The 18233-nt window shown below is 42.4% G+C and overlaps 1 protein-coding gene across 1 annotated transcript; it reads left to right on the plus strand.

Annotated features, from left to right (window-relative positions):
* Window positions 1–14379, plus strand: mical1 (microtubule associated monooxygenase, calponin and LIM domain containing 1). Its single transcript, XM_070909884.1, has 23 exons — window positions 1–258; window positions 985–1192; window positions 1664–1771; window positions 1920–2015; window positions 2215–2370; window positions 3140–3240; window positions 3506–3763; window positions 4502–4617; window positions 5340–5466; window positions 5919–5994; window positions 6232–6379; window positions 6661–6851; window positions 7995–8101; window positions 8372–8434; window positions 8552–8804; window positions 9116–9174; window positions 9481–10261; window positions 10404–10531; window positions 10633–10740; window positions 11440–11533; window positions 11954–12047; window positions 12335–12408; window positions 12987–14379. The coding sequence occupies exons 1-23, from the start codon at window positions 1–3 to the stop codon at window positions 13178–13180; spliced, it is 3798 nt and encodes a 1265-aa protein (XP_070765985.1). The 3' UTR covers window positions 13181–14379.
* The last annotated feature ends 3854 nt before the right edge of the window (window positions 14380–18233 follow it).

Consider the following 18233-nt stretch of genomic DNA (forward strand, 5'->3'; position numbering starts at 1 on the left):
ATGGCGAGCCAGGACCCTGTCAACCCTTCGCATGCTACATTTGACTCCTTCATCCATGCCCAGACTTGTAAGGATGTGAAGCATCACTTTGCTGAGCTCTGCAGGCAACTGAACATCAACCCCAAGGATTTCAGGAGCTTCTACCCCAAGTTAAAGGAAAGACTGAACTACTGGAAGGCCAAAGCCCTGTGGACCAAGCTGGACAAAAGGGCATCTCACCCAGATTACCAGCAAGGAAAAGCCTGCAGCAAAAACAAGGTACTGGCAGTGAAGTTTAACTTCCATGATGATTAGACACACACTGGCTTTTAATTAAGTTCAATTTCCTTCCTTCTTTTGTTGTTTTTGTTATTGTTTTGTTTTTTTGTTCAGTTGTGTAAATTAATTCTTAATGTACGACATCATTTAATTCACCACTAAACAGGTATAGTTAAGACTTTTTGTCATTCCCTGATGTAAAAGCTGTTTTTGAGGCGTCTGAATTCTGGTAAAAACACTGAAAACCTGTAATATTAGATAATTATCAGATTTAAAATCTAGATATTTTAATATAAATATTGGTACAAAATATCAGCCCCTCACAACTAGTCTAGTCTTGCGTTTTTTTATAGAACCCAAATTAATCAAACTGTAATTTATTAGCATACAATTGAAATAATTGATTGAGAAGGGACTATGGATCAGTCATTGTCCATCCGTCTGTTTATCATGCAGATTTTTTGGGATTAACTGCTAATCAGGTTTAGACAAACCTTGTCAACGGTCCTGATTGGCTTATGGAGGGTACTGCATCATTTGCTTTGCTGTGACACACACACAGACAATGTTTGGGCTTGTGGTTTAAAAGAACAGGACTTTGCCCCGCAGGAGGGCAATATAACACTTAGTTCTACCTGGTTTCCTCGTTCTTTGATTAGCATCATATCACGCATGCTGGCTGTTTGTCTAATTTCCACGTCCTCTCTCTCTCTCTCTCTCTCTCAGTGTCTTGTGTTGGGGGCGGGGCCGTGTGGGCTGAGGACGGCCATCGAACTGTCCCTGCTGGGGGCTCAGGTGGTGGTGTTGGAGAAGAGAGAGGCTTTCTCCAGGAACAATGTTCTCCACCTGTGGCCCTTCACCATTTATGACCTCCGTGGGCTCGGAGCCAAGAAGTTCTACGGCAAATTCTGCTGCGGGTCCCTGGATCACATCAGTGAGTGACTTAACGACTGTCCTTTACTGTGAACCAGGTCTGGTGTTGTCTTGAAGTGCCCCCATTTGTGCTGAAATGATTAGCTGATTCATCGCTTCAGAGATCAACAGAAAATGATAAGGGGCAGGGGGTCAATTATTACATACAGTTGATCAGTTCTTTAAGTCAATTATCAACCAAAATGGCTTCTCAAATGTCAGATTTGCTGCTGTTCACTGGTCTGGAAATTGAAGACATCATATTGGGCTCTGGGAAACCATGACGGGCAGTTGTCTCTATTTTCTGACGTAATAAAGTCTAAACAATTAATAGATTAATATGTTGATTATTTATTTTAAATGAAAATAGTCCTTAGTTGCAGCCCTAGCTCCCTTTTAACTTTCTGTTTTCATGACTGGCTGTATATTTAGTATCTTTGTTATCTCACATACACATTTCCAATGAAATATACACGTGTTTGTGTGTTTTCAGGCATCCGTCAGCTGCAGTTGGTTCTATTGAAAGTGGCACTTCTCCTCGGGGTGGAGGTGCACACCGGAGTGGAGTATCAGGGCTTGACTGAGCCCTCAGGAGAAAACGGTATTTACATTTCCCAACCAGCAATCACTCTTCCAGTATATCATCATCAGTTGTTTTTATGAACCAACAACATTCATGAACCAGCAGTATGTTATTGTGAAATCTTCAGAGGCACATGGCACATGAAAGTTTGATGTTTTTCTGACAGGTTGGATGGCCAAGCTGCAGCCTGGGTCTCATCCTGCTGCAACCTTCCAGTTTGATGTCTTCATCTCTGCTGGAGGAGGCAGGTTTGTCCCCGATGGTGAGACAAACACACACACGAACTCTTGAATTCACTTCTGTTCCCACTGTTGCAACAGGGGACACAAATTACTGCAGTTCCACATTTTGCAAGTCCTGGGTGTTGCACATAGTCACAAAACTTCCCTCCAGCAGCCGTATTCAATAAGTGAGCTTTCATCAGCCCTGTTTCCTCTTTTTCTTCTTTCCCAAACTATCAGGTTTTAAGCACAAGGAGCTGAGAGGCAAGCTGGCCATCGGCATCACAGCCAACTTCTACAACAGACACACGGCTGCTGAGGCCCAAGTGGCAGAGATCAGCGGCGTGGCCCGCATCTACAACCAGAAGTTCTTCCAAGAGCTGCTCACTGAGACGGGTATGACATCTACAGTCGTGTTCAGCTGGATGGAAGAGGACATCTCGATTTGCAGCGAAGCAGCTGTCTGCTCTATTTCAGTAAACTGTTTAAAAATTGAAGCATGAAAAGGGGAAATCAGTTGCTTCAGATTAACTTATTTTCTACCACGGCGTGCACTAAGTGAGAACATGAATTATGAAGTAGAGTCACTGATCCAGAACACTTCTAATAAGAACATGAGTGCTTTTATTTTCATTTTATTGTTCTCCTGTTGTGCCTCGCTGAACGCAACCCTCAGGGCATGAAATGAACGTTCACACTGTGAAGTCGGGTTCAATGTGAAGTGTGAAAAGAGCACGAAGGCTGTTAATCTGTGTTCCAATCCTCAGTTAATTTCCTGTGACAGCGTTAACTGTGATGAAATCCACCCTTCCTCTCTGACCTACTCTGCAGCTACTGCAGCTTGGGTTTTGAACAAACCTTACAGGGATTGTGTGTGTTCCCTTTTATAACCCTGAATGCACCCAGACTTATTAATTCACACTGACGTCCCTGTGTCTCCATCTGCTCCAGTATAACCAGTAGAAATAAGCAAACAAGCTAATGATACAGAGAAATATCTCTCGCAAATACAAGTGTTCTTGATGTCGGCTGATGTCTCCCACTCTCCTGTACTTCTCTCTGTCTCTCTCTCTCTCTCTCTCTCTCTCTCTCTCTCTCTCTCTCTCTCTCTCTCTCTCTCTCTCTCTCTCTCTCTCTCTCTCTCCCTCTCCATTTTCCTTTCCAGGTATTGATTTGGAGAATATTGTGTACTACAAAGACGACACCCACTACTTTGTCATGACTGCCAAGAAGAAGAGCTTGCTGAAGAAGGGGGTCATTAAACAGGTGAGAACAACACATCCATTACCAAGAAAAAGTGTGATTCTTATTGGCACCAGCTGCATCTGAGGCCAGTAAAGAAAAAGAAACAAACCAGATGGATGAAACAGCCACGCAGGTGCTCCTGTAGAGAGAAACTGTCAGTCATCCCGTCTTTCTCTGCAGCCTGGCTTATTAGCTAATGTAGCAAAACCAGTATGAGACTTGTCACTCAGAATCAGAAAAAGGTGCCATGACTCATCAGATCGCACCTCTCACTCTGTCTCTGCAGGACTACAGTGATGCAGAGGAGCTGCTGGCTCCTGCGAACGTGGATCATGAGGCTCTGTGCCGCTATGCCCGCGACGCTGCCCACTTCTCCACAGGCGGCAAACTGCCTGACCTCCAGTTTGCTCAGAACCACGCCGGCCAGCCAGACGTGGCCATGTTCGACTTCACCTGCATGAACCGTGCTGAGAACGCCTCTATGGTCAGGGAGAGGAGGGGGAAGAAGTTGTTGATGGCTCTCGTTGGAGATTGCCTGGTGGAGGTACGGGGGCAACATCTCTAGTGATCTGGAGCAAATTTCCCCCTAGTTCACATTTTTATCCGCCTAGCTCTAGGGGTGGTGATGTCGGTTAGTTTGTCCACCATTTTGTTCTAGACTGACACCTCAATAACTATGGATGGATTAGCAAAGAAATGTGTGCATACATTCATGTTCCCCAGAAGATGAATCCTTTTATATGTGGTGCCACCAGCCAGTCAAATTGCAAGATGGTGTAATACATTTACACAATTTTTTTAACCTTTTTAATTGATTGCCATGAACTGTGGTACTACAGACATTCATATCCCGCTCAGGATACATTGTAAAATTGAGTTTTTGACAAGCGCCATCATCAGGTCAAGATGTGAATTTGTCCAGTACTACCCAACCAATGACACTCCCATCAGCCTCAGCTGTACTTAGTTCAGTGCAAATGTTAGCATGCTAATACGTTAAACTAGTGTGATGAACACGGTAAATATTTGCCAAACATCAGCATGTTAGCATTTAGCTTAAAGCCTCACAGAGCTGCTAGCGTTGCTGTAGACTCTTTGAATTTGATAAGCTCTTATTTATAGTTTGAAAAGCTGGGCAGCTGTGTTTTTTTGTGTCCCATAGGTCTTAATAAGTGATGTGCTTCTGGGCACTCGCAGTATGATTTGTGTCTGCTCCAGTTACCGTTAACTGTGAGATTATCTTAATGTGCTTCAATGAGTTCTTATGCTCGCTTCTCTGCAGCCTTTCTGGCCTCTGGGTACAGGTATTGCCCGTGGGTTTCTTGCCTCTTTTGACACAGCGTGGATGGTGAGGAGCTGGGGCATGGGGGTCCCACATCTCAAGGTCCTGGCTGAGCGGTGAGTCAGCTTCATAAAACTACTACGCAGCACACAATACCGACAATCACATTTCATCTTTACATCATGAGAAATATCATGCGAAACACACTTTCATGTTCATGATGCAACTTTTTGCTGTAGGATTTAAACGATGAAATGAACGGATGGCCTCGAAAAGTATTGAAAATAAAGTATAAAAATAGATCCATCAGTATGCCTGTGGATGTCCTTATCATTAAACACCTCCCATCCTGAGATAATTAGTATGATGGATAGTTGTTTTGATTACATAAGTGCAATGATTATTTCTGCATGATTCCTTGATGTGACAAGAATAAAACAATGAGTTTGAGCTTTTGAAATTTGAATATGATTAGACTATGAAATCTGTTAAGCGGGAAGCCTGATGAAAATACAGAATAAAGTGTCAAGAACTTCATTAACTATGGTCCTTTTTTCTCAAAATTCAAAATAAGAGGCTGTACCTTTTTTATACCAGACAATGCCAAGCATTTTTACACATTTAAAGGAATTATTTTATTCTGTTTCTGTTCATCTGGTGTGAAGTCAAACATTTGTATGGTCTGGTGATCTCTAAACTCACCCAGTTATGTCATCACACCTGTTTCTCTGTTAGTGTCAGTTTCCTTTTACATTTCAATGCATCTCTTGTGTTTCCGTGTGTTGATTTATTTGGGGCTCTAAATGATTTTGCTTTCATTTCTTTCACAAATGTACAGAGAAAGTATCTACCAGGTCTTGTCCCAGACCACACCAGAAAACACCAGCAAAAACTACGCTGGTTACAGCATCGACCCCAAAACGCGGTACACAAGAGTCAACGTCTCGTCCATCCAGACCAGCCAGGTCAGGACTGTTATCCCTTATTTACTCAACACAGATTTAATCAGTCGCTTTAATCATCATGAAGGTTATTCAAAGATGCAGATTAGAGTCTAGTAGACACAGTCTCATAAAAAGCAATGTTAACAAAATAGACTTTAGCCTGAGTTTAGTGTGAAACTGTTCCATAGCTGTTTTTAGGTGTTAAGTATTATATATATTAGTGTTATTAGCAAAGTAAAACTGCTAATATTCATCGTCTCTGGGCCTAGACAGTATAGTATAATTATACAGTAAATATAATTGTTATTAGGGCTTGTGTGATGGCTTTCTGTACATTGATTGCATCAAACAATATCTTTTATATGATTTCCAAATCCTGCTGTGTTCCTGTTTGATTGACTCAGTGATGTAAAGGGTTAATTTAGTCTGCGATCCCTGAATGTGTTGACTAATCTCCCCGTCATTTCATTTAGGTGCAGCACCTATATGATGTTGACAAATCCAATCCAAGCCAGAAACAGAAGAACAAGTTGTCTCACATGCGTCAAGGTCAGCTGTTCTTCATTGTGCAGCCACTCAGGCGTGTTTGATGGTTACTCTGCTTATTCTTTCTCTTTATACTCAGCTGTGTTGAGTTTAGCAGGAAGCACTTGGTGGTTTTGTGGTATTGACACGCCATGAAAAAAAAAAAAAATCACTGACACCATATTTACACATCAAGGACTGCGAAACCACGAACACGCTGCAGATAATTGTCCGATGAATTTTCTGCTTTTGTCTTCTCAGATTCAGTCAATGGTTTTGAAGAGTTGTTGAAATGGTGCCAGAAACACACGGCGGGTTATGAGAACGTGAATGTAAAAGATTTTACCCAATCCTGGAGGTCCGGGCTGGCTCTGTGTGCTCTGATCCACCACTTCAGACCTCAGCTCATGTGAGTCGCTCCCCTGGCATTAGCCTGGTTTTCATCTGACAGCACCACTAATGAGAAACACTAGGATGCTGAATGACTATGTGGTGGTTTAAAGGTGTTAATTTGAGCCAGTTCTTTGAGAAAATCTACTTCAGGTATTTACGTTTAACATGTTTTACCTAATTAAAATCCATGGCTAACCAAACAGTAACCAAAAGCTAATGTAATGATCATCTCTCCTGTGAAAAGAGCCTCTATGATTAATACTGTAGAGTGATCCCAGCTTTCTATTTCCTCCACAGTGACATGTCCTCCCTGGATGATTCCAGCTCTGTTCACAACAACCAACTGGCTTTCAGCATCTTGGAGAAGGAGCTGGGCATCCCACCTGTCATGTCTGCCAGTGATTTGGCCAAAAGCGGTCAGATAGACAAGCTGTCCATGGTCCTCTACCTCACCCAGGTCCGAAATGCCTTCGATGTGCCAGCAAAAGGTAAAAGTTTGGGTATCTGTTATTCGCAAGGGTAAAAAGAATGTCAACCAAGGCAAAAGCCAAGAAAAAGTCAGAAAAAGCACTTTGCAATATACCACAATTAATGCTTTCATTAATTATGTCATTTTTAATGCTATTTATGTTCCAATATATTTCTGAAGATAGCTATCGGGGACAGCAGCATCAGTCTTACATAACTCTGTTGCTTAGACACTGCACAGCATTAGCATCACCTTAAAAGGGTCAGGTGTCCTCCCACTGAAATGTGTTTGGTGTTGAGAAGTGATCAAATCGCGGCTGTCTCTTTAAGAGCATGTTACCCAGAATTCATTTGGCTTAAGTGGCTAGTGCTGTGCTCAGAGCCAGCCTCTACTGGTCGTGCTGCTCTCCTGCACTAAGCCAGCCCAGCAGCAGACAGAGCAAACAGTCACGGTGTGGACCTGGTTTATCAGGGTCTGATGGGACCAGCGTCTCTTGAAGGGGATCTACTATTCCTGCGCTGAAGGGGCATTTTCTCCCGGCTGTTTTGCAGCTGAGGTATTTTTACAGTATTTGTACCATGAGGAGTTTGTGTAGCGTAAATGTGAGCCCAACGTTTGGAGGCAGTGAATGAGCTGAAGTGGGTGTAATAAATATATATATATATATATATATATATATATATACGCTCCCTGTGTCTGTGATGCTGTGCTACTCTGCTGCTCTGCTTGGGATCCGCTGACTGACGTGCAGGCAGGAGGGAGCTGTCATTCTACGGTAACCTTATCTGAATGATCAAAGAGTGGGAGTGGTAGTCAGATGTGGCGCTGAGGAGTTTTTTTTTATGTGGATTGACAAGTTAAATTCAGCTGCTGCTGCTGCTGCTGTTGTGACGCCACAGAAAATGCAAGTAAGAGGGATTTTTTATATTTCTGACTATCCGACATGAAAGGATATACCTTGAAGATATCCAAAAAGGTATGATCAGAATATTTTTAGCAGCTGTATGCAAAGCTGCAAGTAGGCCAACAACAACGTTCAGGTGTCTTTAGGATTGCAGCCTAGTGTAACAGTAAGATACAGCAGTTTTTGGTGTGTGTGTGTGTGTGTGTGTGTGTGTCCCTCTCTGACATTTTTCTTTCTTTCATTTTCTGCTGGCTACAGACCCTGCAGCCTTCCTGCCATCGCCCAAGTCTCTGACTCTCTCCCAGACACAGTCAGCTGTCTTTTTCCTGAACAAGCTGAAGCACAACTCTCTGCAAAGACGCAAGGTACGCCCACTGTGACTTAAGTTCACTGTTTACACAGCAGAGAGAAATGTTTGATAAAGATGTTTTCAAACAGGCTGGCTTGTTGGCTGGAGTTCACGTCTGGGCCTTCGGTCTGTGACTCACATCTGTTGTGCCTCTGTTTCGGGCCAAAATGTTAGATGTTAGTTCGTCATGAAAATGGTTTGAATGTTTGTTTGAATGTTCTCCACATAATCAACATAATCAGGTCATATGATATTAATAGTTTTTCTTGTTTTTCTTTCTCTGCAGGAGAAGCTGGCAGCTGAGAAACGAGCAAGTGAAAGAGAGACCAGGATGGAAGATGAGGACAGTGTGAGTTTAACTAATCGGATTCTACTTTGGAGGCTTTCTGTACGATTTCTTCTCTACTTTTTCGGTGCCAGTGTTGCTTCACTGAATGTAACTCCGCCTTATGACCCTTTCCCTCAGACGGTGGTGCCGCCTTTGTCCCCTGAGCTCGGTCTTACACCTGAGCCTGAGCCTGAGCCTGAGCCTGAACCTGAACTTGAACCTGGTGCTGGTGTGACAAACAAAAGTGAGGAGTGTTACTTCTGTGGTCAGAGGGTCTATCTGCTGGAGCGCATCAGTGCTGAGGGCAAGTTCTTCCACCGGAGCTGCTTCACCTGCCATCAGTGCGGCATCACACTCAGACTGGGAGGATACACCTTTGACCAGACTACAGGTGAGAACTTTCTCGAGAATCTTTCCATGTTTAGCCTTTTTAGCAGCCTCTTGTTTACTAGCTGTCCTCTATTGAATCACTTGATACTGTATTGTTGAGTATAAAGCACTTTGTATTTCTAGTTTTCAACATCTGTCGTGAAGCACCACTTATTTATTCATTTGTCTAATTAATAATTTGCACGAGACCCTTTTTTTAAAGGGGGTTTCCATTTAGACTGAAAGGAGATTAATAATTTAAGAGAACAGCAGGTTCACTTGTCTCTGACTTTTCAACTCCTTTTATTGTTTTTATCTGTGATGTCTCCTCAGGGAGATTTTACTGTGAGCTGCACTCTGAAGAGTTGGAGCTGGAAAACGCGGCTTGTAAGGTGGGTCACTGAACAGAACAGATGTAAACCATTCAGTTGCTCGCTGCTGATGACTCCAGACTCCATGTTGAATCCTTGTGTTCGTAATGTGCGTGTTACACAATCGTCTGTTGCATGATATATCATCCTTCTGGTGTCTGGTCCAATGTCATCCGCCTGCAGGGCTGACTCGCTCGCAGCAATTACGCACAACTGATGAGTATGTTTGTGTCAAAGCATGTAGCCTGTGGACCAAAACATATTAAACAGGGATTTCTTTCTTTGCATTTCCAAATTTTTTTTTTTATATGCCATTTCTGTATTCAGGATAGCGAAGGAAATCAAAAAGGGACACGTGCAGAGAACGAGCTTTCCAGTGATGATTATACACCATCTCCATCAGATGAGGAGTATGAGCACACGCTGGACTGTAAACCTGAAGGACTGGATCACCATATACTTGAATCCAAAGAAGAGTCCCAAGAACCGCATCCATCAAAAACTCCCCCAGGTCGTCCATCTGAAACTGAGGTAGCAGCACCCACTGAGGGGGAGACGGCTCCCTATCCTGTCCCCAAGCCCCGTCACTCTCGGCAGACCACACCCAGCCCTCAGCCCTCTCCTCCAATAGCAAAACCTCGCTCAGTCCACATTTTTAACCCCTCAGCTCCAGAAGAATGTTCATCTCCAACCCCTACAAAAGAGATCTCCAAGGCGGCACCAGACTCCCGTCCGAAGCAATTGCTCCGAAAGCTTCAGCTGACCCTTGAGGAGAAAACCCAGCTGGTGAATCTTCAGAGCTTCAGCGCAGACTCGGACTCAGAGACCCCTGGTGGATCCTCCTCCTGCTCCTCTTCCTCCGCAACTGCAGGAGGTCCGAGCCCCCCTAAACCGGAGGGCCTGGATGGGCAAGAAGAGGAGGGCTACTGGAGTGGGAGCACCGCTAGTCACATGCGGGAGAAGAGGAACCGACGCTGCTTCAGGAGGAAAGAGATGCCAAGCGGGCAGACCAGAGTACGATCCAAGTTTTCCCCCTGGAATCTCTCTTCCCCGAGGATCAGCAGAGACACCCGGCTCAGCGTCCATATCAATCAACCAGGGAGAGTGGGTAAGTTGAGGACTCATCCCCTCTTTGATCTTAAGTGAAGAAAAGAGGTTGCAGGGACCTTTTTACTGTGGGGGGTTTTTGAGAGCTTTGTCAGTCTGGGTCTGTTGTAACACAACATCTTTCTTGCATTTCTTTACCACAGAAACAACATTCAGACATGTTCACAGTGCTTCAGAAGAGGGTGTCGATGGAGATGACGACGACGACGATGATGATGACGACGATGACGAGATGTTTGAACAAGATGATGTTGACTTATTTGATAAGAAAGTAAGGAGAGGGACAGAGCGGATGTTTTCATTTTACGTGATAGTGAGCTGCTATTTTAACCAGCAGTGCACTTGCCTCTAACACTTTGCCTCTAGTTTCAGACGGTGCCATCAGACCCTGTTGAGGCTGAGAAGTTGGAGTTGATGAAGATGAGGACACTGGAGCGGCGAGCCAAGATGAGCGAATTACAGCGATTACGTAAAGCCCAGGTCGGTGTCTGTCACAGTGTTACAATACTTATAGCACATTTATATTTTATTAGTCAGTGGCTTCTCCAACTTCACTCAATGAAGCAATACACTTCATTGTGCTTGTACTTGCCTATAGATGTGTCAACACATTGAGGATAAATGTAGTCATTTCTTCTGTTGTCGGAATATTTGTGGTATGTTCGAGTTATAATCCTGAAGACTTCTTTCCTGGTTGATCTGGTGACACCTGTGGTTGCTGGTGGTAACAGCAGGTGCATTCTGGGGGCAGCAAACTCTCCTTGAGCAGCTTCTTTGTCAGAAATCCAGCAGAAGAGCAACTGGTGTATCTGTTCACAGTGCAAACAAACAGACTCAAGTTGTTTTAATAAACTGCTCCGCTGTAAAAAGAAATGATGACAGCGACCATTTCTTGTTTTTTAGACACGTTTTTGTTGAACAAATGCTGTGATAAATACGTTTCCTGCTGCTTCTTCACAACAAAAGCCGTCCCTTATTATACCAGGGAAAGCTTTCTTAATGTGAAGCAGCAGCAGTGAGAAAAGTTTGGTTAGACTTACAAATAACTGAATGAACTGATACAGCTGTAGGAGAGTGAGCAGCAAACACTGAGGCTGATATCAGTGAGATATAATAATAAAATTACGTGCACTTCGCTCGAGTCATTTTCTTACTCGTTCTCGTTTCTGTGGTTCACAGTCCATCCAGAGGAGACTGGAGGAGATTGAGGTGACCTTCAAGGAGTTGGAGGACAAGGGTATAGTGCTGGAGCGAACTCTGCGAGGAGAGGCTGGTAAGAGAGAGACCTGTGGTTTTTCATTCCTGATTATAATAAACGCTCCTAGTTTTCATTTTTTTGAGATTTCTAACTAAAAATACTAATTTTTAAGAGCAGAGAGTTTATGCCCCCCATGCAACCAGAAGCTGTTGTTTGATGCTGGAAGAGGATGCTGAATACAATATAATCTAACTAAATACATGTACTGTGTGTGTATTGATGGAGTTAAAATGTTAAACTGTGAATTACATCAAGTCTGCTGGATTCACGGGAAACAGCCTCCAGAAATAGAGCGATGCGTGCTCCCAGTTTGTCCTCAGACACACTCACATGAATGTTGTTCCACAACACTATATCTAGAATTTCCCTTCAAACCTGCCTTCCTCTTTTACCATCACACGCGGATACCCAAACACTGTGTTTTTCCACTTCCAGGCAGCAGCGGCTCTCCTGAAATGATCGAGGATTGGATCCAACTCGTCCACGAGAAGAATGCGCTGGTTTCTGAGGAGTCGGACCTCATGGTGGCGTAAGTGTACACAGTTAATTCAAACAGTGATGCACAGTAAAAGCCTGTTTAGTCACGCTGGGAGTACAACACAGGCTTTGTGCAGGGTAGAGGTGACACAGTAGCCAGAAGGTCCATAACAGCAGACTTCCACCTCTAAACACTGTGGTTGCTGTTTTATTCTCTCCGTGGCAGCAACCAATCTTCTTTACAGTCAGACTCTGTTTGTCATATGGCCTTATGATTACCTGCAGCTATAGCAGGATGTCATGTTGACATGACTCAGCTGATGTTTGTTTTCCTCGCAGGTCTCGACAGCTGGAACTCGAGGACAAGCAGAGCATGCTGGAGTTGGAGCTCAGGAGATACATGGAGATGGCCGGTGTGTACTTTGGTCTGCACATGTGTTGTTGACGTTTCTTGAACAGGCCTTTTGATTATGAAGCAGTTAGAAAAGAGCGACCCAGCTTAGAAACAAGCACCAGTTGTGTTTAGCCAGGGCTCTTACAGAGAGTGTTACATTATGGGTTGCTTGTAGGCTTCATGCTGCTGATGTGAATCTATCCTTTAAAGTGTTTAATAAGCCCAGTTTAACCTACAGGAGTCTCTGATGGCTCTTTTAAAGGGGTTTTCTGCCACAGAGGAAATAAACTCCTGACAAGTAAAAACAAGTATCTGGGAAACTTTCCCAACAGGACGGTCTGAAGGCGGGGTCGTCTTGTAATCATGCCGATGCAGTATTACGCACCCATCCTTCCCCCAGTTAGACCAAGTTAGACTGAGCTGAAACTCGCTGTAAAGCTCCATAAAGCCGAGGGAAGCTGCAGATTAAAGTGAAAACTCACTGCGAGCAAACCGCTGTCGCTGTCACATTGTTCTCACATTATCGTTGATACGTTGCCACTATTAAAATATTGATTCTAGCCTCTTTTAAAGTGTGCATATGTGTTTGTCTGGCAGACAAGACATCAGAGCAGCAGGCAGAAGAAGATCGGGTCCTTCAACAGATGATCGAGGTGGTCGACATGAGGGACTCCCTGGTGTCGTTCCTGGAGGAGAAGAGGCTGAAGGAGATAAGCGAGGAGCAAGAGGCCTTCTCCATCATGGAGGCTAAACGGCACTCGAAGGCAGAAGCTCAGGTTCACTGGGCGTAAGGCTTCCGCGCGCACACACATACTCAGCATGAACCTGTATGTACTGTACAGTAGATGGCCTCACAGCTGCGGTATGTGAGACTTGCTGCTTTCAGACTTGGAACCTGAGACTTAACTTTTGAAAAAGCCAAAGATGATACAGAATCGTTGCGGAGGGTAACCCACCACAAGCGGCCCCTCTTTATCCACCTGGGATAAAGAGTGCAGGCTTATTGGCCAAGAGGCTGATTGAATATCAGTTGCAATCCGCCCCCTAGAGGGAGACATAAGCCTGGAGATCTGAGGCTTTGAGTTTCTGCGTCCAGCAACTCTCCGGCTAAGCTCTGCCTGCCGCGTTAGTGGGGGTCACGGCAACAGACCACATATTAAAAAAGGACCTCTGGTGTCTGCTGCACTATTTAACAACCACCACACAGCAGATAATCAGTACCTAGCCTGGGACTTGGCCTGGTTTGGTGTAAGAAACATGGCAGGACAGCGGCGGGGAACCTGCAGTAGCTGGCTCTGGAGCCGTAGAGATGGATCTAGGTTGAAAACACAGGATGGATTGTGTTTTTGGAAATACTTTGATGTTCATGTTGATTTTACTTGTGACATCATGAATAAGTGCTACTGTACACAATGACATAATATACATATCTTAACTCTATGTTTAGTATTTGTATACTGAATGAATTCTAGAGATATGATGGTTGGAGAGATGAAAAACAAAGAGGTAGTTACAATATTAGAATTATTAAATTCCGTTATTAGTATTGATGATTTCATTTTACTTTTCATTTATGAATTTTATGACTTTTGTAGCACTTCCTGCTGTTCTCCATGTCCTTCCCTGATAGCATGTTGGATAGTTAATCTCAGGGGTCGATGGTTCAGTCCTCTGGGATCAGAGTTTGGGGTTTTCACCGATGGCCTTCAACAGTCGGCTGCTCTTTAAGTGGTGGTGTATTATATGAACACGGGGGATTCGGGGGAGGCGAATGAATAACAGACTTTAACGGGCTGGTTTATCTATTTATAAATGCCATCATTTATCATTTGCAGGTGCTCCTATTCATATGCTGGCAGAATAGCCAAAAAATCAAGACAAAGACCAGTTTGTCAGTGAAAAGGAGCCTTATATCTTCATTGTTCTGCTGCCATTTTGTGCCACCTGGACGGCACTTCACAGTATATCAAATAAAGGTCATGCACTTTGATGTTTTACTTTTTCATGTTTTTGATAATACGCCGAGGTCTTCAGTGCTTTAACTAGTGCGTGTCCACTCTCAGGTGATCTTATAACCTTGGGCACATACACAAGCGTAGTTATATAAAGGATTTGAATGTCCCTGCTGTTCTAACTTCTAACCTCTAGGGTGCACACTTGTCCCTCTGGAGTGCCAGTAAACCTAAGAAGACAGTAACACTTGAGAAACTCCTTTTTCAGGTCCTTTACTTAAAATGCCATTACTACACAGGCATGAGAGATCTTTGACAGACCCAATACGACAACATTTTCAGATGTTATTTGCAGTTTAGTTATTTATTGAGGTAGTTGTACAAAAGATGAACATACCAGTTTTTCCTATTCCGCAGGTTGTGGTGTGTTTCACGGTTCCTGGTCAGGTGAGAACTGTGTGCGCTCCCTCTACCTGTATACATGTATACAACCCTGTGCATGTGTGTCCACAATAATACTGCTTATTAAGATTACCTAAACAAAATAATACCACATAAATGGCTCCTACAAAAGTAGCAATACCACAATGTAAAAAGTCCTGCATTCAAAATGTTCAATACATACAGAAGTATTGTCAGCAAAATGTACTTAAAGTACTCATTAAACAGAATGACTCCTTTTGGTGTTATATATTATAATTATGATTATTAATACTGATGCAGTTAATGTGTAAATGGCATTTTAATGTTGTAGCTAGTCTTAACTATTTTACATACTATTTGGTAGTTTAATCTATTAAAACATATTTAATGAGGTGATTATATGTTTTTATATAATCTGCAAAGTAACTAACTGTCAGACACGTAGTGAAGTAGAAGGATAAAGTAGCATGAAATGGAAATACTCGAGTGAAGTAAAAATACTTTTTGTACTTTATACTTTTACAAATGTGTGTCTGCTGACTAACTGTAAACATCTGTCGGACCTTATGGTCTCACTGCGTGGAGGATGAGCAGCACTACTTCCGGATGTTCTGAAATGAAGGTGAATAATTACAGTGGATGCTTACAGCAACACTGCCCACCTGATCATGAATATGTTTATTGTGTAACACACTTTGACAAAGAGAAACCGGTGATTAATGACTTTATATAACCTCGACTGTGTTCAGATCTCACACATGGGTCACTTGTTTCATGCAAACTAACTTTAATTTCAGGTTATGTGAGCAACAAACACTTTTAGCACCACTTAAATTAATTATGTAACACTTTATCAAAACAGCAGATTTTTTTGTTGAGTGTATTTAAACCCTGATAACATTTTTTAAAGGTCTGTAGATGTGATGAGTCTTCTACGACTCTTCTTCCCTTTAGCTCTGAACTCTTTTCAGTAACACACCAGGTTATATAAGGCTTTAAATATTCACCTTATCCATTTAGTGTAATCCCATTGACCATTCATTTAGTCGCCATGGATCTGAAGAGCCTGAGGCGGTGTTAATTGTTTTCTTTCCTCTGGAGAATGGGCAGCTTTGTTTTACATCACTTTAATGACTTGACTGAAGCTGGAGTCTTGGATAAGCCCAGTGGCCGGGCTCAGAAAGTTCAAAGTGATCCTGCTGTTTCTCCTGTAAGCTTGCTGGTGATGTAAGGTGACACGAGTCAGGCCTGGTGTCAGTGCTTCGTCAGTCTCTACAGACACGACACTGAAGAAGTACTCTGATCCTTCAGTAAAAGTATCAGTACTACAGTGTAGAAATACTCCATTACGAGTAAAAGTAAAAGTATTATTAGCAAAATGAATGTTAATGATCAAAAGTAAAAGTACTCGTCCCTTTTATTAAATTATGGTTATATTATTACTGATGCATTCATGTGTAAGTAGTATTTTACTGTTGTAGTTGGTTGAGGTGCAGCTAATTTTCACTACTTTACATATTTAATTAGCAATATTAAAGACATTTCTGTCTATTTTTGTGTCCTAACAACCTGATTTTCTTCAAACAAGTGAAAACAAAACTGCCACTGAAGTAAGAATACTGTAGAAAATACTTAAAATACAAGTTGATTTGCATTGGAAATGGTTTAGACTATTCTTACAACTAGCATTGTTTTTCTTTCTTTCTTTTTAAAAAAGAAAATACGGCTTAAATGACTCAATTACTGACAAAAATGATTTTTTCTATATAACCAGAATCATATTTTAGAAGCTCATTCTATTGTTTTATGTAAAATCTAAATAGTGCCACTTTTATATAGTCTAAATAAAAGTAAATAGTAGCTGTCAGATAAATGAAGTGGAGTAAAAAGTACAACATTTCTCTCTGAAATGAGGTGTAGTAGAAGTAAAAAAAAAAGTAGCAGAAAATGGAAATACTCAAGTAAAGTACAAGTACCTCAGTACTGTAGTGGAGTGATAATGCGGCTGCCTCCATGTTGCCTCTACACTGCTTGTGATATAAGATGTAATATATTCGAATCAGACTGATGTTTTGGAGCCTGTCGTCAAACACGTGTTATAAACTTTATTACTGAGTGAAACTTCAACACACAGTTTATTTTCCATTTCTCCAGTCAGTAATGAGACAGCTGTTCAGAGTGGTTTATAAAAAACCAAATCTGACACCAGGTCTGGGGGGGGCGATACCTAAGTCACGATACGATGATCGTGGGATTTTAAACATTTTGCGATATGCTGAGTATCGCAATATTGTGATATATCGCAATTTTATTACCTTTGATTACCTAAATCATTATAAATGTTGCATGAACCTGAGAAACTGAACTCTTTGAATTACAGTCTACAGAGTCCAACTTAACTGAATGCAAACGCGTGTGGACTGCTGATCTATCACAGGTATTTTGAGCAATGCCCCCTCAGCAACTTTGTATTTACAAGATTAATGATCGATAATGGACACTATGACGACACAGTTTATAGATCGGTATCCATCCCTGTAATGTCTCTGGGTGTATGAGGTCATTGAGGGCAAAACAGCTTTATGGAAATGAATGATGCACCTTGATTTGTCAGGTCTTTCATTCGCTGGATTAGCCATATAGATAAACAGATATTTGTGGTTATTTTATCCACGAGAAAATGTTACTACATGACGATATTTATTGATGGCAGGATATAAAATCACATATACTGCGTCAGAAGATTTTAGCCATGTTGCCCACTCTTCAGGCCTTTCAAAGCACCAAATGTGACGTTTACCTTTTGAGTGTTAAAGGTACTGTATGTAGTCGTGCCTAAATTAAAATGTGTAATTCCTACACCTCAAATCTGTTGAGGGTTTAAAGTGTAAACAGTGTGAGGAAGACGGGAAATATCCTCCGCACAAAAAACAAAATGCTGAATACTGATTTTTACATTCATATCATTGTATATATTTAATCTCAGGGGGTACAGCATATGTGCAGTTCTTTGAGCAGCAGTCGTGCCGCCCTGTGATCACAGCCTGTAATAACTGTGACCCAGCGGCTGTTCAACATTACAGCAGCTGCTGTTTCCTGCCGGCCTGATGCCTCCTCTCCTGATTGGAAAACTCATTCTGGTTTTACAAAAAAAAAACATAAAAAAAAAAAACCCCACCTGAAATGGAGGATGACCGTGACAACCTCCTGAACCGGTATCCATGACAACAAGATGAGCCAGTCAAGCTATTGATATTCTGTCTCTCTATTTACAGCACATGCCTAAAACTCAGGTAGGTCTGCATGTTGAGGCTGTGAACTGGGTCCTGGCAGACATGGTCAACACTGAAGCCTTTGATGGCAGATCAAATCCAAACACAACGTGTTTTTATGTATCTGAAAGACGTGCCTGCGTGGCAGAAGCTGTGCCTTTTGATTAGAGGTATTTGTGGATAATTTATTTTGCACG

The sequence above is a fragment of the Enoplosus armatus genome, chromosome 8 (genome assembly GCF_043641665.1).
Source record: "Enoplosus armatus isolate fEnoArm2 chromosome 8, fEnoArm2.hap1, whole genome shotgun sequence".
Lineage (NCBI taxonomy): Eukaryota > Metazoa > Chordata > Actinopteri > Centrarchiformes > Enoplosidae > Enoplosus > Enoplosus armatus.

Excerpts from the sequence above, each read along its gene's own strand:
- mical1 (XM_070909884.1), top strand. The coding sequence starts at position 1 with ATGGCGAGCCAGGACCCTGTCAACCCTTCGCATGCTACATTTGACTCC. Across the intron at positions 2,371-3,139 it reads AGAGCTGCTCACTGAGACGG|GTATTGATTTGGAGAATATT; the intron begins GTATGACATCTA and ends TTTCCTTTCCAG. Across the intron at positions 11,534-11,953 it reads AACTCTGCGAGGAGAGGCTG|GCAGCAGCGGCTCTCCTGAA; the intron begins GTAAGAGAGAGA and ends TTCCACTTCCAG.